Source organism: Pristiophorus japonicus, chromosome 6 (assembly GCF_044704955.1).
Source record: "Pristiophorus japonicus isolate sPriJap1 chromosome 6, sPriJap1.hap1, whole genome shotgun sequence".
Lineage (NCBI taxonomy): Eukaryota > Metazoa > Chordata > Chondrichthyes > Pristiophoridae > Pristiophorus > Pristiophorus japonicus.
Window position 1 is genome coordinate 206,697,782 of NC_091982.1, and position 26,564 is coordinate 206,724,345.

The 26,564-nt window shown below is 44.5% G+C and overlaps 1 protein-coding gene across 1 annotated transcript in view; it reads left to right on the forward strand.

The window, feature by feature from the left end:
- Window positions 1–26,564, forward strand: part of si (sucrase-isomaltase) — a 220,702-nt gene that overhangs the window by 163,032 nt on the left and 31,106 nt on the right. The window contains exons 30-40 of the mRNA XM_070882329.1: window positions 1,851–1,963; window positions 5,946–6,071; window positions 6,706–6,837; window positions 6,952–7,062; window positions 7,264–7,326; window positions 7,671–7,805; window positions 7,901–7,985; window positions 9,330–9,468; window positions 13,798–13,931; window positions 16,317–16,351; window positions 16,464–16,580. Coding sequence (XP_070738430.1) covers window positions 1,851–1,963; window positions 5,946–6,071; window positions 6,706–6,837; window positions 6,952–7,062; window positions 7,264–7,326; window positions 7,671–7,805; window positions 7,901–7,985; window positions 9,330–9,468; window positions 13,798–13,931; window positions 16,317–16,351; window positions 16,464–16,580 — 1,190 coding nt within the window. The remainder of the gene's footprint in view (window positions 1–1,850; window positions 1,964–5,945; window positions 6,072–6,705; window positions 6,838–6,951; window positions 7,063–7,263; window positions 7,327–7,670; window positions 7,806–7,900; window positions 7,986–9,329; window positions 9,469–13,797; window positions 13,932–16,316; window positions 16,352–16,463; window positions 16,581–26,564) is intronic.

The following is a 26,564-nucleotide window of genomic DNA, read 5'->3' on the forward strand; positions in this document are numbered from 1 at the left end:
TCTTTCAAAAGGGCGCGTTCCTAGACACTTACAACAGTTTTGGCCATTTATGCCACTTTGGCCAGCAAAAACGTACTCCAAATCCACGTAGGTCAGCGTATGTGGCCAGCTCTGAAAAACCTTGCGGGAAGTTAAGAAAAAGCCACGCACATTCAGCAGACATTAGGGCAGGGAAGGGAACTGGAGAGGACCTCAACAACCAAGCAGCAAGCATTAAGGAAAAGCTCAAATCATTAAAATACAATAAAAAAATAAGTAAATCCTACCTTATCTTTAAAGCCTGCCCGAGAAAGGCACTAAAACTCTCCTCCTCCCCCCACTCCCAAAACTCTCCTGCTCCCCCCACTCCCAAAACTCTCCTCCTCCCCCCACTCCCAAAACTCTCCTCCTCCCACCACAAAAATCTCTCTTCCTCCCCCATCCCAAAACTCTCCTCCCCACACCACCCGCAAAAACTCTCCTCCTCCCCCGCAATCAAAAATTTCAAGCACAGCCAGTAAATAAAAAATAAAAGCAAAGTCCTTACCTGCCCGGGAACTCAGCGGGCCGGCCGGCCGGCCGGTGCGCGAGTCTACTCGGCCAGGGATAGGGTGCAGTGAGATCGGGCGTCCCTTCGGCCAGGGATAGGGGCTGCGAGCATCGGGTCCTGCTCACAGCCCACAGGCCGCGCTGGGAGGGCAGGAGCATGTGCGCGGCTCTCAGTGAGCATGCACGCAGGTGCCGGCAGTGCTTTGTGCGCTGGCCTGTTGCTCTGCCCCCTCCTTCAGCCTTCACGCCATGCCAGGACTCCGGGGACTCCGAAGAGCGGCCAGGATGGAGCCCCTTTCTTCTGGCACCCTTTCCAGCGCGCAGAGTTGGCACGCTTCAGGTCAGTGCGCCGAAAAAAGGAGTTGGGCAATGTTGGGCCGCTTGGGTTCAATTTTCCCGAGTGATTTGCGCTATTTTATGGAGCAGGCTGCTCTTTTTGGCTTAAGTTGAAAAACCACAGTATCCCCAATCAATTTGCACCAGTGTAACTCATTTACGATGTTTTTAAGTCAGTTTTCTTTTCAGCCAAAGATGGCATAACCAGCTACCTGCGCCATTTCTAGCCATTTAGAGAAATTTGGCCAGCTGAGAGTTACTCCAGTTCTGATTAGGCCAGCGCATGTGGCCTATCCAGAAAAACCTTTCCTGGCGTTAATGAAATCAGAGCAGGTAAATAAAGTGGCGCAGCAGATGCCCGGACACAGTGAAAGAATTGAAAAACACATAGAGAGAGAGAGATACCGAGAGACTGAGAAACCGCGATCGGGCAGGTTGCTGCTATGTGTTTTTCAATTCTTTTAATGTGTTGGGAGCTGGCTGTATGCTTCAGCAGCCTCAGCTCGCATTGTATTCCTGGTTACCATGGCAGCCCAGTCTTTTTGCTGTAGATCAAGGCTCCACCCCCAAAACTAAAGGTCTGGTTAGGCCATGCCAAAATGAAGAAATCCAATGGGGAAACTGACAACATTGTTTTTTTGGCGTACTTGGGCCCCAAAAAATTGGCCGTAACTCTTCAATTACGCCAAAAAAATGCTTTGGGGAAAATTGAGCCTACGCCTGGCATGACTGCTATGTTGGAGTATATCAACTTTACTTTTCTAAATATGCTAAACTATACAGGATAAAAGTAACTTTGTTGCAAATATTAAAATAATGAGTCAATAACCTATGCTAAGGAAATACTTCATACATGTATTTAAGGTGAAAATTTACTTAATGACAATAATTAGTAATCCGGGACACTAACCTCAATAATCACTGCTAGTTTTATGCTATCTGTGATATTTATTACCTGATTGAGTAAATATATCACTCTCCTTCAGATGTAATACTTCAACCGACCCCTGCTCTGACCTATCGTACTATTGGAGGAATCCTAGACTTTTATATGGTTCTTGGTCCAACCCCAGAAAATGTTGTTGAACAATACACAACAGTAAGTAACAATGCCTTTATGGACCAGTTTGCTACTAAACAAAGTTTAAGAATGTATTGTTTTAAAAATGTACCCAAATAATACTAATACAGCAAGGATACCCAGGGAGAGATCTCAATTGAACCCTATCTGATGATGATTGAGGATTAATTTGCAAGTCAAGTCATACAGTTTTCACCTGCAATTAATTTTAAAAAGAGCAAATACAAATCAACCAAATGCACGCCCTCTTGCACCTACACAAATGGGGCTCCATGACCTCAGCAGAATGCTGAGGAAGTAGTAACAGTGGCCCCAAGTTTCGGCCTCAGTTGCTCCTGATTTTTAGGAGCAACTGGTATAGAACGGAGTATCTTAGAAATCGGAATTCTCGCCATTTAGTTTGCTCCCGTTCTAGTCAGTTAGAACAGTTTCACTTTGGAACAGGATTTTTTTTTCAAAAGGGGGCGTGTCCGGCCACTTACGCCTGTTTTCAAAGTTTCATCAGTGAAAACTTACTCCAAACTAACTTAGAGTAGAGTAAGTGAAGATTTTTGTACGCTCGAAAAAACCTTGTCTACACTTTCAAAAATCAGGCGTAGGTTACAAATTAGGCGTAGGGAACGAGGTGGGTTGGGGGGGGTGGCTGGGGGGGAAGGGAAGTCATTAAATTCTACAATCAATCCTTAGTTATACTTATACAAATATTATACAAATAAATCCAACCTGAATAAAAATTTATAAGCAAAGAAAAGATTAAATAAACCATGTTCCTACCTGTGTGAAATAGCAGCAACCTTCGAGCTGCTGTGCTTCAGGCAGGCCTTTCATATTGGAGACAGGCAGGGGTGTGGCGTCAGTGTCTCGACGGCAGTGGCAGCAAGCTTCGAGCTGAGCTGCGGTGCTTGAGGCAGGCCTTCATTCTCTTTGTGGCTGGCCGCGAAGAAGCAACACCCGGACGGACTTGAGGCCATTCGGCCATGGGATAGCAGCGGCGTCAGTGGCTGGCCGGCAGCCAGCCGAAGAATCAGCAGTGGACCGACGTGAGGCCATTCGGCCATGAGATAGCAACGGCATCAGTGGCTGGCCGGCAGCCGAAGAATCAACCCCTGACACACGCAGCTCTTTATGGTGCTTGAGGCCATTTGGCCACACTTTAGGGGTGGCGTCAGTGGCTTGACGGCAGCCGAAGATACAGCAGCAGCCTTCGAGCTGTGAGGGGGACTGAGGCCATTTGGACAGGGAGAGGCAGCCACATCGACAGTTTTATATTTAAATTTGCAGAATGGGTGCTGCATTGTCAACACCACGTATTATGCAATGGTGGACGTTGATCCATTGCAAAGTTGAATTGGCACTCTTATTTCTCCAAACACACAGTCCTTAATTTGCATGCACCAATGCAGCACCGGTTCTGCAAGTTTAGCAGTGAAAAGCTGAACTCACTGATTTCAGCAGGTGATTTATTCAGCAGTGCTGCTAAAATCACTCCCTCACACACAGAAATATCAAAAAAATTAAATTACAAGCCTTTGCAGGGGTCCAAGAAACAAATCTTCACTTTTTCTGCAGTCCTTTTAAAAATGGACGAGTGCCAATGATTGTTTGAGACTGCGCATGCGCGCACGCTCCAACGCGCACGCGCAGGGTTGCCGGCACCACAAAGACTAATTTAAATTGTACCCGCCCCCTGCTACTTAGAAAATCAGCGCGAGTGTTAGGCTCCGCCCCCTGCTGCGAAGAGCGCGCCGCGCCAAGCAGACATCGAGCTCCAAGGAGCTCGAGAATATCGGAGATTTTTTTAAGCGCAGTTTTCAGCGCAAAAAACAGGCGCCCAGCTCGGAGGTGCACCATTTTCGCCGCGGGACGAAACTTGGGGCCAGTGAGAGCACAATCTTACACATTTTCTGGTTGGGCACAAAATTCCAGCCCAGTGGACAAAAAAGCCTTATAGAATCTAAATGATCAACAAGCACAATCCAGCCAATCCCAGCACCCTGCATTCCGAACCTTCTCATTGTGGCACCAGACTGGATGTGTATGACGTTCTGGGTGGATTTCCCCCTAATTGCAGCCTAACCATGTTAAAATAATGTATACTGATGCAAAATAGTGTGTGGATGTATTTCAGCTTCCTACGCCATGAGCGAATGTCGTCCATTATCGAAGTTCTTTAGTCCGTTATCTTAGTTATTGAAGTGATGACTGGTAGATTCCATCACCCAAACAATGTATAGTGAGTAACTATGGAATGATCAGCCATGATCTTATCAAATGGTGGCGCAGGCTCGAAGGGTCGAATGGCCTACTCCTGCACCTATTTTCTATGTTTCTATGTTTCTATGGCCCAGTTCACAACAATTGTATGAGGCTGAACCAGGAGAATTTTTCCATATCTAGTTTCAGCCTACCACCAATGGCTGACTGCCACATCATCAAACCCCCATATATCCTAGGCTCATAGAAACATAGAAACATAGAAAATAGGTGCAGGTGTAGGCCATTCAGCCCTTCGAACCTGCACCACCATTCAATAAGATCATGGCTGAATATTCACCTCAGTACCCCTTTCATGCTTTCTCTCCATACCCCTTGATCCCTTTAGCTGTAAGGGCCATATCTATCTCCCTCTTGAATATATCCAATGAACTGACATCAACGACTCTCTGCGATAGGGAATTCCACAGGTTAACAACTCTCTGAGTGAAGAAGTTTCTCCTCATCTCAGTCCTAAATGGCTTACCCCTTATCCTTAGACTATGTCCCCTCGTTCTGGACTTCCCCAACATCCTGTCCCATCAGAATTTTATATGTTCTATGAGACCCCCCTCATCCTTCTAAACTCCAGTGAATAAAGGCCCAGTTGATCCAATCTCTCCTCATATGTCAGTCCTGCCATCCCGGGAATCAGTCTGGTGAACCTTCGCTGCACTCCCTCAATAGCAAGAGCGTCCTTCCTCAGCTTAGGAGACCAAAACTGAACACAATATTCCAGGTGAGGCTTCACTAAGGCCCTTACAACTGCAGTAAGACATCCCTGCTCCTATACTCAAATCCCCTAGCTATGAAGGCCAACATACCATTTGCCTTCTTCACTGCCTGCTGTACCTGCATGGCAACTTTCAATGACTGATGTACCATGACACCCAGGTCTTGTTGCACCTCCCCTTTTCCTAATCTGCCTCAGATAATTCAGGTAATATTCTGCCTTCGTGTTTTTTTCCCCCAAAGTGGATAACCTCACATTTATCCACATTATACTGCATCTTCCACTTGTTTGCCCACTCACCTAACCTGTCCAAGTCACTCTGCAGCCTTTTAGCGTCCTCCTCACAGTTCACACCAGCTGAGTGTCATCTGCAAACTTGGAGATATTACACTCAATTCCCTCATCCAAATCATTAATGTATATTGTAACGAGCTGGGGTCGCAGCACTGAGCCCTGTGGCACTCCACTCGTCACTGCCTGCTATTCTGAAAAGGACCTATTTATCCCGACTCTCTGCTTCCTGTCTGCCAACCAGTTCTCTATCCACATCAGTAAATTATCCCCAATACCATGTGCTTTAATTTTGCACACCAATCTCTTGTGTGGGACCTTGTCAAAAGCCTTTTGAAAGTCCAAATACACCACATCCACTGGTTCTCCCTTGTCCACTCTACTAGTTACATCCTCAAAAAATTCCAGAAGATTTGTCAAGCAGGATTTCCTAGTCCACGGTACAAAAGAAACAGACACTAACCCATTTGGCATAAAAACTCTGAAATCTATACAAATACTGTCAGAATGTCCTGCAGGGATTAATATTTTTGCAATAAGCAGTTACAGTGGTAAAGACCAATATTATTAGTAGTTCTTTGGCTGATTCATGCATTTTTTATTAAACTAACAAAGTACAAATGTATGCTTATGTGTTGTAACAGAGAACAATTTATGATAAAAGGCACCTTGCCAGCTTTGAACATAAACCAAAATAATTGTCTTTTCTTGTATTCTTTCCAGCTTATTGGCCGCCCAGTCCTGCCACCTTATTGGTCACTGGGATTCCAGTTATGTCGATATGGATATAAAAATGACAATGAAATAGCTGATCTGTACAGGGATATGAAGAAGGCAGGAATACCATATGTATGTTTGTTATACACTTATGTGCAAGTATTGTATCAATCTATCCAATAATTTGTTGAGAATTTGATTTGTTTTAAATAAGGATGAAAGAGTAACTGTTATAAAAAGCACTTTAAAGGTACCATTATATAACAATTTACACCAGTGGAATTTGGTTTCAGATGTGCATTGATGCAAAAGTGGCAGTATACATATCCAACCCTTGACTGCACAGCCAGCAGGTGTGATGTTTCCTCAAATGGGTGATCTCACATGTGGGCTTTGTAGTAATACTCTGTAATACACCAGCCCAGTGCGCAGCCTTTGTATCTCTGAGGAACTCTATAAACATACTTTTGACTCTTTTTAATGTTAGGAGTCAAACATCGTCTTACCCATTGCTCTCATTAGATTAAAAATTAGCCTGCTTTGGAGCAAGGCTCCATACATAGCTCAAAACATGTATGCACAGTGCTTCTTTGTTACTGAGCTCAATGTGACCTGCAGTGAGGTACAACTGACAATGTAAATCAGGTCTGCCAATTAGGTATCATACTATATAGATATCAGTATCTGAGTTTGGTAACAGCAGCCTAAGTAATGCTGAATCTAACTGCCAAGTTTTCTATGTATTAAAATATATCTTTGTTTGAAGGATGTACAATATGTTGACATTGATTACATGGAGCGGCAATTGGACTTTACTCTTGATGTTGATGACTTCCAGAATTTGCCAGATTTGTTTAATGAAATGAGAAGTGAAGGGATGCGATTTATTGTCATTTTGGTAAGCTACTTGTGTATCCTTTTTTAACAACTGGACTTGAATTATACATTAATAATTTCATTTGGAACTATGAATATTTTATAATTGTGATACTACGTTTTTGAAACTATTCAGGATCCAGCAATTTCAGGAAATGAAACTCAGCCTTACAAAGCCTTTACAAGTGGACTTGATAATGATGTCTTCATTAAATGGAACAGCAGTTCTGATATTATGTGGGGGAAGGTAATCATCACCATTTTTTTTTTACTTTTTAAAGAGATATTTAAACTTTAGCAGTGTTATGAAGTGTTTTAGTTACATTTGTAATGAAGACAATTTTATTGATTCTAATATTTCTTCAGAAATTGAATTATTTGTTTATCATTACAGCTGCATAATATATAAAGCAATAGTAACTTTAGAACTTTTGAATACATATTACAGGTATGGCCAGATCTTCCACATGTAATAGTTAATACGTCAGCAGACTGGGATTATCAAGTGAAAGTAAGCCAGATTTATAAAAACTTTGCATATCTGATTTATTTCTATTTCTCGAAAAAAATCGCACCTTCAGCTAAATTATATTAATTTAATATTTATATGAAGCCAAATGTTTTGTTATGAGTCTATACACTGACTAAGAAAACCTAAAAGGTTAAGTTCAAATCATTTTTAACTTCAACATGAACATATTCTAAAGATGCAGCCAAGGAAGCAGAGGTGCTTGATTAATATGCAAGAGAAAATTAGAAAGAAAATCCTAAGAAGATCTAGAATTCAATATTTAACAACATATATAATACATTTTGCCTGCTTATTTTTAAAATTGTGATTTCATGTTGTTGCAGCACTATCGATCTTATACTGCTTTCCCAGACTTCTTCCGCAACACAACAGCAGAATGGTGGCATAGAGCAATAAAAGAACAGTATACCAATCCAGTTAATGCAAGTAAAAGCTTGAAGTTTGATGGACTTTGGATTGTGAGTTTTCATTGTACATGTCCTGTTTCATTAAACAGCAATTCCTATTTTCAATTAAAAGCAAAAGGCATTCTTTTCCTTTTTTTTATTTTTAGGACATGAATGAACCTGCAAGCTTTGTTCATGGATCTGTTAACGGCTGTCATGATACCAAGCTGAACAATCCACCATATATGCCAGGTTAGGACATTTCCAATTAATGGATTCTTCAAATGTGTCAATCAAAGAAAATCACATGAGTTTGGAGATCAATAGTTTGTCAGCTGCCTTGTCATTTAAATTGAAAGCAGCTCGTCTGCAGATAATGTAACTCTGAGTACTGAATCTCCCTCTCAAATTTGAAAATTGGTGAATAGTTTGTTGTAAAATATATCAATGTAGTGAACCATAGGTTATTACTTAATCCACAGTCGTCTCAAAATAAACTGTAATGTTTTTTTAATGTTATTTTTGAAGGAATTGTACAATTTCAGCCTTACTCAGTGGGGCCGATCATCAGTTGGCCAAATCAACCTTAACGGAGTGGTAATAGCCTCAAAATGGGGTCAATACCCATTAATGGTATCGCTCCGGCAGCTACCATTTTTAAAGCAGCCTTCCTTTGGTAGCCGGGGTGCCTTCATGATTGAGGCAGTGGACTTCCTCCTGTTTCAGGTGATAGGTCTCTTTATTATGCAAATAGGAGATCTCAGTGTTAAAGTGTAAAATTTCCTCTAGTACTCCTTTTTGTTGGCTGACCTTTGAACCTGTGCCAGTAACAAGCTTGCTAACAACCCATGGTCTCGGCTCACCTCTCAGCCCACCTGTGTTCTTTGCTTTGACTAATTTGCAGCTAAAATTTAATAGAGGTTTTATTTCCCTGCCCTCTTGGTTAGACCACACCTGGAGTACTGTGAGCAGTTCTGGGCACCACGCCTTAGGAAGGACATATTAGCCTTGGAGGGAGTGCAAAGTAGATTTACCAGAATGATATCTGGACTTTAAGGGTTAAATTAAGAGGAGAGATTACACACACCAGGGTTGTGCTCTGTGGAATTTAAAATGTTAAAGGATGATTTGATTGAAGTGTTCAAGATATTAAGGGAAACTGCTAGGGTACATAGAGAGAAACTATTTCTGCTGGTTGGAGGGTCTAGGACTAGGGTGCATAAGTCTAAAAATTAGAGCCAGGCCTTTCAGGAGTGAAGTTAGGAAACACTTCTACACACAGAGGGTGGTGGAAGTTTGGAACTCTCTTACACAAATGGCAATTGATGCTTGGTCAATTGTTAATTTTAAGTCTGAGATTGATAGATTTTTGTTAACCAAAGGTATTAAGAGTTATGGAGAAAAGGCGGGTATATGGAGTTAGGTACCAGATCAACCATGATCTCATTGAATGGCGGAACAGACTCGAGGGGCTCAATGGCCTACTCCTGTTCATTGTTCCTAATTCCACACATGGAAGGCTTTGGTTCATTATTTTATGCATTTCATTCTGTAACTGCATTTGTGTTAAGTATGTGATATAATTTCATTTCAAAGCTCTTGAATCAAAGCATATGGGACTGCAACACAAAACCCTGTGTATGGAGAGTGAACACATTCTAGCAGATGGAACTTCAGTAAAACACTATGATGTGCATAATCTTTATGGATGGTCACAAACAAAACCAACACTGGAGTAAGTTGCAGAAGATTATCTTGTAATAACCTATGATTTGAAAATGATATGTGATATATGGAGACATGTATAGCTGGGCTAATTGTGAAGAGTGGAGAGCAGATAAGAAGAAAACAAGTTGCAGTATCTGAGTTTAATAGAGAAAATCAATACAAATAATTTGATAACAAAACCTGTGCATTTCTAGACACAGAAAATTACTTGTTGGGCCCAAATCTCCTCAGACTTTCTACCACTGCACTGTCATAACTTCACCAGATGTATGATGGAATCACTGTTTATGTGTATAAATGGGGTTTCCACCACATTTTCAAAATTAACAGTCACTTGGACAAGTATGGACTAATTAAGGAAAGCCAGCACTTATTTGTTAAAAGCAAATCATGTTTAACTAACTTGATTGAGTTTTTTGATGAGGTCACAGAGAGGGTTGATGTGGTGTAAATGGACTTGCAAAAGGCGTTCGACAAAGTGCCACATGTTAGGCTTGCCAGCAAAGCTGAAGCCTGTGGAATAAAAGGGAGAGTGGTAGTGAACGGTTGTTTTTCGGACTGAAGGAAGGTATATAATGGTGCTCCCCAGAGGTGGGGGCCAGGATCATTGCTTTTCTTGATATATATTAATGATTTAGATTTGTGTGTACAGGGCACAATTTCAAAATTTATAGATGACACAAAGCTTAGAAGTATAGTGAACAGTGAGGAGGATAGTGATAGACTTCAAGAACACATAGACAGGCTTGTGAAATGGGCAGACACGTGGCAGATGAAATTTAATACAGAAAAGTGCAAAATGATACATTTTGGTAGGAAGAGCAAGGAGAGGCAATATAAGCCAAAGGGTACCAAGGGCAGTTTTTTCTGCCAGTGCACTGAGCTTGAAGTCCTTCTAAAATGGTGGTGCGGCTCCTATTAAAAGGGACACCTACTACCATGCCGCCATGTATTTTTTTTCAGCCAACTGTCATGTTGGGCCGCCAATTATGCCCCCGGGTTCGGCTGGGCCGCCAACAGGCAGCCTGGCCCAGCTGAAACCCTCCCTGGTGGCCCAGTGGACTGAACTTAAAGAATCGCACAGAGAAGGGGAGAGCCATGGTGACACGACACCGTGATGACGTCATCAGTGCTTCGCTGCTGACTGAGAGCGACGGCCACTACACCCATCCCCACCTTGTGCCCGTCTAGACTGTGCACTTCCGCTCACTGCCATTCATCCACTCCCATTATGACTGACTTCCGGTCCACTGAAAAAAAAAGCCAGAGAGCAGAATTTCACTCAAGATGCTGCCACATCCACCGCGCAGGTAAAAACAACAGAAACAGGGTAGGTGCACCCTGATTCCAGCGGTGGGCATTTTCGGCCCCATAGAGTACAAAAGCAAGGAAGTTGTATGAATCATTATAAAATACTGGTTCGGACTCAACTGGAGTATTGAATCCAATTCTGGGCACCGCACTTTAGGAAGGATGTGAAGGCCTTAGAGAGGGTGCAGAAAAAAGATTAACAAGAATGGTTCCAGGGATGAGGGACTTTAGTTACGTGGATAGACTGGAGAAGCTGGGGTTGTTGTCCTTAGATCCGAGAAAGTTGAGAGGAGATTTGATAGAGGTGTTCAAAATCATGAGGTGTCTTGACAGAGTAGATAGAAATAAACTGCTCTCATTGGCGGAATGGTCGAGAACTAGAGGACACAGATTTAAAGTAATTGGCAGAAGAACCAAAGGCGTTATGAGGAAAAACTTTTTTACGCAGTGAGTTGTTAATATCTGGAATGCACTGCCTGACAGGGTGGTGGAGGCAGATTCAGTCATGGCTTTCTAAAGGGAATTGGATAAGTACCCGAAGGAAAAGAAAATGCAGGGTTACGGGGAAAGGGCGGGGAAGTGGGACTAGCTGAAGTGCTCTTGCAGAGAGCCAGCACAGGCTCGATGGGCCGAATAGCCTCCTTCGATGCTGTAACCATTCTATAATGAAGTTACGGTGGCGCAGTGACAAAACGTCATGAGAAATTCAGACCAATTGCTCATATACCATAAACGTCATCTTGTTCTTCAAAATTGAAGGACAATGTTTGAAGTGAACTGCAGACAAAAATAAATGAACTTGGTTTTATGAAACAGAGAGTGTGTGATTCTGTAGCAGCGAAGGCAACTGTATGACATGCTTGAGTGAGGTAATGCATTGTTATCCTACTAGCACTCACTTTAGACCGTGGTCCTTCCTGTTGAGAAGCAGTGATGTGTCAGTGTGTAATCTGAGGACTTTATACAAAGATGGAGTTTTGTGTTCATCCACCTGAGGATAGCCAGTGCTGCAGAATTAAATGCTTTTCTACTTTTGGACCTCGAAGTGAGTCTCAACCCCAACCTTAGCCTGCTTTACATACCAGCCATCCTTATGGGTATGCAAGTAGGATCGGCAATTTCTTCCAAATTCTAGACAGCTTTGAGTTCTAAATCTAAGTTCACTCAGGTTAAATTGAGACTGCCCTAACTATGGGACCCTTATAGGAGGAAAATAACTGTTCTGCACTAAATCTGGGTTGCATTGGAATTCAAGTTCGAAAGTGAAAGTAGAGTGTGATAAGACTCTGTTCTAAGCACACGTTAACCCTCTGAATACTCCTGGGGGTAATGTTCCGAGCTTATATGGATGGTGAGAACCTTGCCTGTCGTTGGTACAGTATGCATATGGTTTTCCGATGGTACCAGATGAGGATTCCTCCACCAGTGTATGCCCAAAAAAGTACTCCCAACCTGTTTTAATGCAAGGGAATAGTTTAACCTTTAGAGAATTAAAGCTGTCAATATGTCGGCTGAAGGTGATTTAACTAACTCAGTATTGAAGACATTGATGTGTGAATTTTGTATGCTAATGTTATCAACATGTAAAATTAGAACAGTGTAACCTTTGAGCTTTTCTTTCATTTCTGGTAAGAACTTTTTTTGCATATCTATCTATAATATATATCTGCACAAACTTCCTGTCAGCTGTTCAATTATAAAACCCAATATCCACATTTATAATGGAAACTGCCTATATAAACGTGATACATAGGGGCAGAAATTCCTGCCTCCCGGGCCCATACGAAGTTTCTACGGACCCCGGGAAGGTATCAGAAAAGCTGGTTTTCAGCGTGCAATGCGCATACGCTGAAAACCAGCTTTTCTGACCTGTCAAGCTGGAGTTTGACAGATCCTACACATATCGGGAGCGAGGACATTTGCTTGGGCAAGATTGCGGTATTTACGCATATCTTGCCCAGCAAATGTCCTCAAAATTCTTGCGCCTGATAAAAACAGCCTACTTTTACAGGCCAAGTGTTTTAAAACACACAAAAACATGTTAAAATAAAAGTATAAAAACACATTTTATTGTTAAAAACCCTCCCCACTACGGTAAGTTTATTTTAAACCATAATTAAAAAACATTTTAAAAAATTGGAAAAATATATATTTTTTATAAGACATTCATAACTTTAATTTAAATGAATCTTAAATATGTAGTGTATATTTTCTATTTTTTATTAGTGTTTTGGTTGTTTGAGGGTGTTTCTCATTCATAGTAATAGAAGTTTCAACTTATGAAACTCCTATTACTATGAATGAGAATATACTATGCCTGATTGGCTGCCCAGAGCCATGTGACTCCAGCTCCAGGCCTGCGCACGTCCCAACGTGCACGTGCTGCGACGCGCAGTAAGGAGAGGCCTCCAGACCGGGATCTTGAGCGGGCCCAACAGCTTCAGGTAAGTGAACATTTTCTGTCCTTTCTTCAGTGGTTTGCCCGCGGGAAGACCTTGACCGGGATTCCTAGGCCATTGAAATTATACCCTACTGCCTGCGGTATCAATGTAGTGCCTCAGTTTTGCATCTCCCAGCTCCTCAGTCTTTGCTGTAGAGAAACTCCTATGTTCTCACCAGCTCTGCTTCACATATTGCCCTAAGTTTCACATTATTTATAAATAATACAAAATCAAAGTATAAAAAAAGATAAGGACAGAATGTATGATGTCTATCTGCCCTGGTCTAATTATTCCCCACCCTTTAACCTCACTCCACCTGAAGACTAAACTTGGTCCCGTCTTCCCCTGTACAATGCTATGGGAGATTGGCATGTACTTTTGAAAAGAACAAGTATAAATACCATCAAACACATAAGTAAAGTAAACAGAAACATGGTTATTTATACCACATTCTGAGCAAAATAGAAAGTTCTAATTAGGTATGATTTTTGGAAAAATTCTAGTTCTCAAATGATTGACCATTTTCATAGTTGTAAAGTGGCATCTTACTGTTGTCATTGCAATTAATATTATATTTTTCATAGCGCTTTACAGAACATAACTGGAGAGCGAGGGATTGTGGTGACACGTTCAACTTTCCCAACTAGTGGCCAATGGGCAGGACATTGGTTTGGAGACAACACAGCTGCCTGGGACCAGATGCATAAATCAATCATTGGTATAAAGCGTCAAATTCTTGTATCTTTTGTAGAACTACATTCAATGCTCTTCTGCCATTTTTTCCCTCCTTCCTATTTTTTGCCTTCTTCAACTCCTCTATCCTGAAGACAGTGACTCATCCTGCGGTAGAATCCCAGCAATGTTAGCAGTCTTCTGCTCCCTTCCTCAAGTAATCTGTCTTCATAGTTGAGCCTGCACAGCGTGTCATGGCAGACAGTTTGACAACAGGGGTTCGAGGGGAGGAGTAGGAACAGCACTGCCGACCCTGAACTTGTCCTTTCCCAACATCCACATGTACTTTTCAGCAGAGGTCATGCCACTGGATCTGAATCAGAAACAGGGGCCTAATCTGATTTTCCTTTAACCCAATGTTGCTGCGTTCAGTTTTAGTGCCCCATTTCTATCACAGATCAGGGATTCAGCTCCAACCTTCATGATCACTGTGGTTTCAGTGTCACCATATGAGGTGTATTATTCACTGAGCTACTTTAGATCATTTCGAATGTAATTATATTGGATAATGTTGCACGAAAAAAAGCGCATGGAACTGCAACACAAAACCCTTGATTATGTTGACACTAAATCATTAATATTCACAAAAGCAAACAACAATGCTTATAGAAAAATCAAAGAGCTCTTCTGGCTGGCCTCCCATTCTCCACCATCTATAAACTACAGTCTCAAACAAATTCCTCGTGGGTGCATTTGCCCATTATTGGAATGAACTGGCATTCAGTGAAGAAATACAAATGGCTAGTATAGGAAATGGCTCAGCGTTAGCACCATCTCCTGTGGCTCACCAGGACTTGAGTGCATAATCTAGACTGATACTCCAGTGCAGTACCGAGGGAGTGCAATACTGCCAGAAGTGCTGATTTTAATCTAAGATCATGTCTGCCTATAAGGTAGCCATTGAAGGCCTGATGGTTTATTTAAAGAAGATTCTCTGTATGCCTTAGCCAATATTTCTTTCTCAATCAATACCACCAAAACATTTGATTAACTGATCATTCTGTGTGTGATACATTTCTTGTTCAGATTGTGTTTGTCTGCATAACATTGGACTCCAAAAGTATTTTTATATGAAATGTTTTGACTATCTAGTGCTATTTAAATGAATGTATTGTTTTGCATTATAATTCACATTTGTTCAGTAAGGTTTACTTTTGTGAGGTTCAGATCAAAGCACAATGTTGGGGCAGAGAAGAAGGAACTACACTTTGCATCTGGTTTTGCTAAATCTCACCTGGGAGTGATTGATGCTGATCCTGAGGAACGGAAGTGGAAGAATGCTCTGGTTTTACAACACTAACACCCTCTCATTTTGAGGACTACAAAAATTTACTACTAACATTTTTAAAAACACATTTACACTCGTTCTTAACAGAAATCTATGACATTGAATGCTCATTGGAAATATTGGCCCAGATTTTGCAGAGCAGATGAAGGTGTACGCACAAGCCTTGTAAAAGGCCTCACAAGTTTCGGGTTTACATATGTGCTATGCATGTGCAAAAACTCAGAACTTGCAATCTGCCTTTAGTGATTATATGAACCGACGCAAAAATCACTTTCGCTGGCGCAGAGCTAACTACTGCCCAGCAAATGCCCATGTAAGCCTTATGCCTGGTAAAAGCAGACATAGGGCCTGCTTTCCCCAGCATAAGTGTTCATTTAAATGTTAAATTAAAAATATAAAAATAAAAAATCATCCACAAACATTAGTTTATGTAAATTTTGGCCCGGATTAAAATGTTTAAAATTATTTTTCAAAAAATTTAATTTTTATTGTAAATACTTCATTAAAGGAACTTTTAATTAAATTTGAAAATGGGAACATTTAATTTTATTCTAGTTGTGTAAATTTAAATATTTGGGGATTTCTCATATGCTAATGGGGATTCTGTTCGAAAATGGAATTCCCATAAGCATGTGAGGAATCCACCTATCAGATGGGAGGACCTGGCCCATGTGATCCCAGGGACACTTCCGAATGACCTTCTTTCATGGGATCCGTGGGCTTTTACACAGGCATACACCTGCAGGCCCAGGACCGGAAGTCTCTGAAGCCCGGGAGCCAGCAGGTAGGTTTGGATTTTTCTTTTCAGGTCAGAGGCGTACTCCGGAGTTACGCCTCCAAATACAACTTTCAGACCATAGTGACAGAATATATTTTCAGTCGCAACTAATAAACTGTATTTATACATTTCTTGATTGCGTAAAATTGCCACTTTTCTGAGGTGAGACTCCTGCCATGGAGAGCATGTGTCTGGGTGTGGAGATCAGTGCGCACAGTTTTGAGCACTCCTGAGTATTCTGAGATTAAGCTTCATCCCTATTGGGAATTCATATATAATCAAAAAATGCCTTTTCTATTTTATAGGAATGTTGGAGTTCAGTTTATTTGGAATTTCCTATGTAAGTCTATTTAAATCTTTTAGTACAGAATGTGCTGAAATATATTTTTCATTAGTTCATGCAAGAATTCAGCAATTTCATGTACAATAATATATATTTCATTAACTTTCAGACTGGAGCAGACATCTGTGGCTTTTTTCAGGACTCTAGCTATGAACTGTGTCTTCGGTGGATGCAGCTTGGAGCATTCTATCCCTATTCTAGGAACCACAATGGTTTGGGGTGGATTGTAAGTCAGTTTTGAGTCACTATGATAAAACAGTACTAAATGCAAAGTAGAAAGAGAAGACATATAGGGGAGAAATTGCGTAGCGCCCCACTAGGGGCCATACTTTTGCATTACTGCAAAATTTATCATAGGGCATTACGCGAGGGTCTTCGATTTCCAGTTTAGCGCTCCAGGAAGGAAGTGGAGTACTAAGTCAAGCACTACCATTTCCCTTGGAGCACTAAAGCTGGCAAGAGGGGTGGTACTGGTGCAGCGCTGCCCAATGTCAAGGGCCGCGCTGCTGGGAACAGAGGCTCCTTCTCGCCCTTAAAGGGAAGGGCCATTGCTGCAGGCTCTGCATTTCAATGATATCCATCATTTCCGATGACAGCTGCAATCCGTGACGATCAGCCACAAGCACTCGAACAGAGTGCAGGACTGATCAATCGCGGCACATCAAGATGTTCAAAACACAACCTAAGGGGTAAAAAAAAATTTTTTATGGACACAAGTGGCCTTACCTTTAATTACAGCTCTCCAAGCAGCCGGCCTCCCGAACAACACCTCCTGCAGCTGCCGTGTTGACGCCCGGCAATGCTGCAGGGGGTGAAATTGAAGTTCGGGTCCGGAGCACTACCAAGGCGATGAGCAGCAAGATGATGTCACGATCTCCGGGTGCAGGAGATCATGGCGCTTGGGGTTACTATCACTGCAAACCTCGATGGGAACCTCGCGGGCATCGGTACTCTCGCTGCACTCGATCGCAAAGCCGGTAACGCCCCATTATTGCCCCCGGAGGCGCTAACGGGAGGCGCAAAGGAGGCAAATTTCTTCCTTATAGTCAGCAGTCAATATACTATCTGATATTTTGCATTGAAAATAGAAACAGAAACACAGGACTACTTTGGAAAATGGAAACAACTAGATTGGAACCTTATCTATAGGATATAAAATATTTGCCTTCAGACTTTTGCGATTGAGCCCTGAGAAATGAACAGCATTTAAGCTTGAGATTCTGAAACCCATCAGCACTTATTCTTATTTCCAGCAATCATAATTTGCTGTGATCTTATTCTGAAAAACTTTTTTTTTTAATTCCTCATATGACTATTTTCTTGCTCTGATTATGTATATTGGTTATCAATAATGATTAACCTCAGTCTGAATAATTCTTTTCAAAATTTTTCCAAATTTAAAAGTTTAAACCATGGTGAAGAACTTGACTATAAAATAAGAAAAATAATTCCAATCATTTTTGTGAACAGGCTTCCGAATTTCATGAACTGAACACATGAGATGGCTTTTAAAAATGGCTCTTGCCTGCTTACTGTGTGGTTATCTGATTCCTTTTAAATTACAGTTGTAAAAAATAACTATACTGCTATTTTTTTTTGTTTTTATGGTTAAAAAAACTAAAATTGGTAATAGCACTAGAATATAATGTTATGCTTTTTTAATATTGCACTTTACTATCAGACTGTATTAAACAATAATACTAGTTTATTAGCAAGAGCAGTAGGTCATGATGCTTAAAGTGAATCTGGGTAGCCCCAAAAGGCTGTTTTTTAAATTGTAATGATCAGAACAAAATACTTAACAGCTGCTTCATTTTTGCAAAGTGCTTATTCTTTATTTACCTTTGTAAAAGACTTTGGGATGAAAGCAATACTTTCGCACCAATGCTGATGCATTCACATGAAATTCCTCTGTCTGTTGTTTTAATGGAAACATTAATCCATTTATTCGAAAAAGAGGTGTTGATTTCACCCTGGAAATTGCCGTAAAATGGGAGGGTCGTTCCAATTTAGGCCTCACCTACAAAAAACCGGTGAGCAACACGCCAGTTGGGGCCCTTGAATATTCAGCTAGCTTGATCCTGGGGATGGGGGTCCTGGGGAGGGGGGTGTAGGGGTTCCTGGGGAGGGGTGGTGAGAGGGGAGTGGGGGTTTGGAGAGGGAAGGGGGTCCTGGGGAGGGGAAGGGAGAGGTGGGGAGGAGGAAGGGGCTCGGGGATGGGAGGGATTCTTGGGAAGGAGAGCAGAGTCCTGGGGAGGGGAAGGGGGTCCTGGGGAGGGTGTTCCTGGGGAGGGGAAGGGAGAGGTGGGGAGAAGGAAGGGGCTCCTGGGGAGGGAAGCAGAGTCCTGGGGAGGGGAAGGGGGTCCTGGGGAGGGTGTTCCTGGGGAGGGGAGGGGGTTCCTGGGGAGGAGATGGGAGGTGGATCCTGGGGAGTGGAGGGAACGGGTGTCTTGGGAAGGGGAGGGGAGGGAGATCCTGGGGAGAGGAGTGAGGACCTGGGGAGGGTGTTCCTGGGGAGGGGATGGGGTTCCTGGGGAGGGATGGAGAAAGGGGATGGGGGTCCTGGGGAGGGTTGGGGAGAGTGGGTGGGGTTGGGAGGGGTGGGGAGCGGGAAGGGGGGATGGGAAGTGAGGGTTGGGAGAGGGGAGGGTGGTCCTGGGGAGGGGAAGGGAGATGGGAGGGCGGTCCTGGGAAGCGGAGTACTGGGGAGGGGAGTGGGGTCCTGGGGAGGTGATGGGTGAGGAGAGGGGGCTCCTGGGGAGCGGAGTCCCGGGGAGGGGAGGGGAGAGGGGAAGGGGGTCCTGGGGAGGGGTGGGGAGAGGGGAGGGTGACCTGGTGAGCGGAGTTCTGGCGAGGGGAGGGGTGCTGGGGGTGGGGAGAATGAGTGGCGTCCTGGGGAGGGAGGGGTGAAGGGTCGACGGGAACAGACGGGCAGTACCCTGCAGTATTTCTGTGGAGCCAGGAGGAGGCTCCACGTTAAGGTTTCTAAAAAACATTTTTCTTGCCTTTTTGTTACCGTTTTCCAGCTATCCCTTTAAGGATCACTAGTTAGGCTGCTGTAGATCCAGAAAAACTGAGCGTAGCATGTGTGGCGCATGCATTGCTCAGCTTCTGCCAAATCTGGCATCGGGGTCCTAAAACATATTACTTATTAGCACATGCAAGGGGCCTAATGCCTTCTTTAGGCTGTAGACTGCCTCCCTGGAGACTCAGAAGTCACCGGCTTCCAATTCAGCTGCAACTTTTGATATGAGGGGAAATTTTCAACATTCGCATGGCTCAGACAATAAACTCGAACTGCCTCCCTGTTCTCAGTAGAGTGAATACCTCAAAATGTTCAAGTTTGGATCTTTTTGTATCTGGGCGGCACGTTGCCGAATGCTCACTGATCCGGGGTGCGTGAAATCTGATGGCTTTGAAGGACTCTGGAGGGCAGGGAGGCAGTGAGTGGTTGGCAGTGGGTCACAGTATTTTTGTGGGACCAGGAGGAGTAGGAATGTACCTACTGGCCACATAAAACAAATTTTCGTGGTCATTTTATAAGCAGCCTGCAGAATGCTTCCCCGTCAATACTGAAGATTTAAAGAACATAAGAACATAAGAAATAGGAGCAGGAGTAGACGATTTGGCCCCTCGAGCCTGCTCCGCCATTCAATGAGATCATGGCTGATCTGATCATAGACTCAGCTCCCTGCCCGCTCCCCATAACCCTTTACTCCCTTATCGCTCAAAAATCTGTCCATCTCCACCTTAATATATTCAATGACCCAGCCTCCACAGCTCTCTGGGGCAGATAATTCCATAGATTTACAACTCTCTGAGAGAAATATTTCCTCATCTCAATTTTAAATGGGCGGCCCCTTATTCTAAGACTATGGGCTCAAATTTCCCCAACCCCGTTTTCCAGTGCAATTACCCATGGTGCGCCGACTTTCTACTCAAAAACGGTGCCGAAAATGTAGCTGCTGATTTTCCCCGCTCCGTGGACTGTCCTATGGTCTGACGCGGCGTGGCAATCACAGTGGGGGGGTGGGTGGGGGGGGGAGGGGCGGAGCTACATCCCTGCGCTGAAAACAGTGCCGGCAGCTGTGCGCATGCGCAATGGAGTCTGCGCACGTGTGCAGTAGCTCCTCGCCCTCCCAGGGTATCCCGATGTTCGCCGCCCGTATCCCGGGCCGAGTGGCCTGCCGCACAAGCCGACCGCTGCTCCAGTTCAGTGTGTGCGTGGTATGTGCCAAGGGAAGCTTGCCGGGGAGCCCAGGGGAGCAGGAGCAGGAGCTGGAGGGGCCCATGGGAGTAGGAGCTGGAGCTGGAGGGGCCTGGGGGAGCAGGAGCTGGAGCTGGAGGGGCCCGGGGGAGCAGGAGCTGGAGCTGGAGGGGCCTGGGGGAGCAGGAGCTGGAGCTGGAGGGGCCCGGGGGAGCAGGAGCTGGAGCTGGAGGAGCCCGGGGGAGTAGGAACAGGAGCTGGAGGGGCCCGGGGGAGCAGGAGCAGGAGCTGGAGGGGCCCGGGGGAGCAGGAGCAGGAGCTGGAGGGGCCCGGGGCAGCAGGAGCAGGAGCTGGAGCAGCCTGGGGGAGCAGGAGCTGGAGCAGCCCGGGGGAACAGGAGCAGGAGCTGGAGGAGCCTGGGGGAGCAGGAGCAGGAACTGGAGGAGCCCAGGGGAGCAGGAGCAGGGGCTGGAGGAGCCCGGGGGGGGGGGGCGCAGCTTGAGTCCAATTTTTTCACCTTTCAAATAGTTCCATTGACATGCCCTGGCGGGCTCTCCTGCTGCTTGTTACAAACCTCCTGACCCTCGACCTGGTCGAATAGCTTGCCGGTGCGTGCTGCGGTCGGTGAGGTAGGACTTTTTATTTTTTAGTAATTGATTTATTTTTCATTTATTATTGATGGTGGTTTTTATGCTTTTTTAATATTGTTGTGAAGAAATTTAAGTGTTTTGCAAAACCTCTCACTTTCCTTCCCCCCGCCGCCCCCCCCCCCCCCCCCCCCCCCGCTATTTCTGGCTACGTGTGCTGATTTCTTAATTCACCACAAGTGGCCTGATATGCTCCTCCTGTACCATGTGGGAACTCAGGGACAGAAGTGTCCCTGACAACTACGTGTGCGGGAAGTGTATCCACCTCCAGCTCCTGATGGACCGCGTTGCGGAATTGGAGCTGAGGGTGGATTCACTCTGGAGCATCCACGATGCTGAGAATGACGTGATTAGCACGTGTAGCGAGTTGGTCTTACCACAGGTGAAGGGTCCACAGCCAGATAGGGAATGGAAAACCAACAGGAAGAGCAGGGCAAGGAAAGTAGTGCAGGGATCCCCTGCGGTCATCCCCCTGCAAAACAGATACACCGCTTTGACTACTGTTGAGGGGGATGACTCACCAGGGGAGGGCAGCAGCAGCCAAGTTCAAGGCACCGTGGCTGGCTCTGCTGCACAGGAGGGCAGGAAAAAGAGTGGGAGAATGATAGTGAGGGGATTCAATTGTACGGGGAATAGATAGGCGTTTCTGCGGCCGCAACCGAGACTCCAGGATGGTATGTTGCCTCCCTGGTGCAAGGGTCAAGGATGTCTTAGAGCGGGTGCAGGACATTCTGAAAAGGGAGGGTGAACAACCAGTTGTCTTGGTACACATTGGTACCAACGCTATCGGTAAAAAACGGGATGAAGTCCTGCGAGATGAATTTAAGGAGCTAGGAGCTAAATTAAAAAGTAGGACCTCAAAAGTAGTAATCTTGGGATTGCTTCCTGTGCCACGTGCTAGTCAGAGTAGGAATCGCAGGATAGCTCAGGTGAATACGTGGCTTGAGCAGTGTTGCAGCAGGGAGGGATTCAAATTCCTGGGGCATTGGAACCGGTTCTGGGGGAGGTGGGACCAGTACAAACCGGACGGTCTGCACCTAGGCAGGACCGGAACCAATGTTCTAGGGGGAGTGTTTGCTAGTTTGGGGAGGAGTTAAACTAATATGGCAGGAGGAAGGGAACCAATGCAGGGAGACAGAGGGAACCAAAATGGAGACAGAAGCAAAAGACCAGAAAGGAGATGAGTATAAGTGGAGGGCAGAGAAACCCAAGGCAAAAAACAAAAAGGGCCACTTTACAGCAAAATTCTAAACGGTCAAAGTGTATTAAAAAGGCAAGCCTGAAGGCTCTGTGCCTCAATGCGAGGAGTATTCAGAATAAGGTGGACAAATTAACTGTGCAGATAGCAGTTAACGGATACGATGTGGTTGGCATCACGGAGACATGGCTCCAGGGTGACCAAGGCTGGGAACGCAACATCCAAGGGTATTCAACATTTAGGAAAGATATACAGAAAGGAAAAGGAGGCGGGATGGCATTGCTGGTTAAAGAGGAAATTAATGCAATTGTAAGGAAGGACATTAGCTTGGATAATGTGGAATCGGTATGGGTGGAGCTACGGAATATCAAAAGGGCAAAAAACGTTAGTGGGAGTTGTGTACAGATCTCCAAACAGTAGTGGTGATGTTGGAGAGGGCATCAAACAGGAAATTAGGGGTGCATGCAATAAAGGTGCAGCAGTTATCATGGGTGACTTTAATATGTATATAGATTGGGCTAACCAAACTGGAAACAATACGGTGGAGGAGGATTTCCTGGAGTGCATAAGGGATGGTTTTCTAGACCAATATGTCGAGGAACCAACTAGGGGGGAGGCCATCTTAGACTGGGTGTTGTGTAATGAGAGAGGATTAATTAGTAATCTCGTTATGTGAGGCCCCTTGGGGAAGAGTGACCTTAATATGGTGGAATTCTACATTAGGATGGAGAAGGAAACAGTTAATTCAGAGACCATGGTCCAGAACTTAAAAAAGGGTAACTTTGAAGGTATGAGGCGTGAATTGGCTAGGATATATTGGCGAATGATACTTAAGGGGTTCACAGTTAATGGGCAATGGCAGACATTTAGAGATTGCATAGATGAACTACAACAATTGTACATCCCTGTCTGGCGTAAAAATAAAAAAGGGAAGGTGGCTCAACCGTGGCAATCAAGGGAAATCAGGGATAGTATTAAAGCCAAGCAAGTGGCATACAAATTGGCCAGAAATAGCAGCGAACCCGGGGACTGGGAGAAATTTAGAACCCAGCAGAGGAAGACAAAGGGTTTGATTAGGGCAGGGGAAATAGAGTACGAGAGGAAGCTTGCAGGGAACATTAAAATGGACTGCAAAAGCTTCTATAGATATGTAAAGAGAAAAAGGTTAGTAAAGACAAACGTAGGTCCCCTGCAGTCAGAATCAGGGGAAGTCATAACTGGGAACAAAGAAATGGCAGACCAATTGAACAAGTACTTTGGTTCGGTATTCACTAAGGAGGACACAAACAACCTTCCGGATATAAAAGGGGTCAGAGGGTCTAGTAAGAAAGAGGAACGGAGGGAAATCCTTATTAGTCGGGAAATTGTGTTGGGGAAATTGATGGGATTGAAGGCCAATAAATCCCCAGGGCCTGATAGACTGCACCCTCGAGTATTTAAGGATGTGGCCTTGGAAATAGCAGATGCATTGACAATCATTTTCCAACATTCCATAGACTCTGGATCAGTTCCTATGGAGTGGAGGGTAGCCAATGTAACCCCACATTTTAAAAAAGGAGGGAGAGAGAAAACAGGGAATTATAGACCGGACAGCCTGACATCGGTAGTGGGTAAAATGATGGAATCAATTATTAAGGATGTCATAGCAGCGCATTTGGAAAGAGGTGACATGATAGGTCCAAGTCAGCATGGATTTGTGAAAGGGAAATCATACTTGACAAATCTTCTGGAATTTTTTGAGGATGTTTCCAGTAGAGTGGACAAGGGAGAACCAGTTGATGTGGTGTATTTGGACTTTCAGAAGACTTTCAACAAGGTCCCACACAAGAGATTAACGTGCAAAGTTAAAGCACATGGGATTAGGGGTCGTGTGCTGACGTGGATTGAGAACTGGTTGGCAGACAGGAAGCAAAGAGTAGGAGTAAATGGGTACTTTTCAGAATGGCAGGCAGTGACTAGTGGGGTACCGCAAGGTTCTGTACATTAATGATTTAGACAAGAGGATTAAATGTAATATCTCCAAATTTGCGGATGACACTAAGTTGGGTGGGAGTGTGAGCTGCGAGGAGGATGCTATGAGGCTGCAGAATGACTTGGATAGGTTAGGTGAGTGGGCAAATGCGTGGCAGATGAAGTATAATGTGGATAAATGTGAGGTTATCCACTTTGGTGGTAAAAACAGAGAGACAGACTATTATCTGAATGGTGACAGATTAGGAAAAGGAGAGGTGCAACGAGACCTGGGTGTCATGGTACATCAGTCATTGAAGGTTGGCATGCAGGTACAGCAGGTGGCAAATGGCATGTTGGCCTTCATAGTGAGGGGATTTGAGTACAGGGGCAGGGAGGTGTTGCTACAGTTGTACAGGGCCTTGGTGAGGCCACACCTGGAGTATTGTGTACAGTTTTGGTCTCCGAACTTGAGGAAGGACATTCTTGCTATTGAGGGAGTGCAGTGAAGGTTCACCAGACTGATTCCCGGGATGGCAGGACTGACATATCAAGAAAGACTGGATCAACTGGGCTTGTATTCACTGGAGTTCAGAAGAATGAGAGGGGATCTCATAGAAAAGTTTAAAATTCTGACGGGTTTAGACAGGTTAGATGCAGGAAGAATGTTCCCAATGTTGGGGAAGTCCAGAACCAGGGGTCACAGTCTAAGGATAAGGGGTAAGCCATTTAGGAGGAGAAATTTCTTCACCCAGAGAATGGTGAACCTGTGGAATTCTCTACCACAGAAAATTGTTGAGGCTAATTCACTAAATATATTCAAAAAGGAGTTCGATGTAGTCCTTATTACTAGGGGGATCAAGGGGTATGGCGAGAAAGCAGGAATGGGGTACTGAAGTTGCATGTTCAGCCATGAACTCATTGAATGGCGGTGCAGGCTCGAGGGGCTGAATGGCCTACTCCTGCACCTATTTTCTATGTTTCTATGTTTTTATATGCTGGCCTAAGTTAGTTTGGAGTAACTTTTCGCTGGCTAAACTTGCTTAACTGGCCAAAACAGGCGTAAGTGGCTGGTTACGCCCAATTTTGAAAAAAAAGAAACTAAAAAATAACTTAACTAACTCACTTACACTGGAGCAAATTAAATGGGGAGAATTGCGATTTTTAAGTTACTCCAAAAAAATCTAGTTGCTCCAAAAAAAATGGAGCAACTCCTGGTGAAACTTGGGCCCCATGTCCCCTTGTTTTAGTTTCCCCTATGAGTAGAAATATCCTCTTTGCATCCACCTTGTCGAGCCCCCTCATTATCTTATAAGTTTCAATAAGATCACCTCTCATTCGTCTGAACTCCACTATGTATAGGCCCAAACTACTCAACCTATCGTCATAAGTCAACCCCCTCATCTCCGGAATCAACCTAGTGAACCTTCTCTGAACAGCCTTCAATGCAAGTATATCCTTCCTTAAATACGGAGACCAAAACTGTACGCAGTACTCCAGGTGTGGCCTCACCAATACCCTGTCCAGTTGTAGCAGGACTTCTCTGCTTTTATACTTTTTCCCCCTTGCAATAAAGGCCAATATTCCATTTGATTTCCTGATTACTTGCTGCACCTGCATACTAACTTTTTGTGTTTCATGCACAAGGACCCCGACCAGTCCTACACGGTCCCGGGCCGGACAATCCACGACAACATCCATCTGGTCCGGGACCTCATCCATCATTCCCAGGAGGCTGGTCTGTCCGTCGCCTTCCTATCTCTCGACCAAGAGAAGGCGTTCGACAGGGTGGATCACGACTATCTGCTCGGAACTCTGCGCGCTTTCGGGTTCGGGACGCATTTCGTCGCCCGGATCTGACTTTTGTACGCCGCCGCGGAGTGTCTGATTAAGGTTAACGGGTCCTTGACGGCGCCCCTTCGCTTTAGGAGAGGGGTGCGCCAGGGATGCCCCATGTCCGGCCAGTTATATGCCGTCTGCGTGGAGCCTTTCCTGCGCCTCCTGCGGACGACGTTGACGGGACTGGCTCTGCAAGGTCCGGGCGTGGAGGGCGTCCTCTCGGCTTACGCCGATGACGTGCTCCTCGCGGTAGAGGATCCCGCTGACCTGCGGAGGATGCGTGAGTGCCAGGAGATTTACTCGGCCGCGTCCTCCGCCAGGATCAACTGGGAGAAATGTTCCGGACTCCTGGTGGGTCAGTGGCGGGTG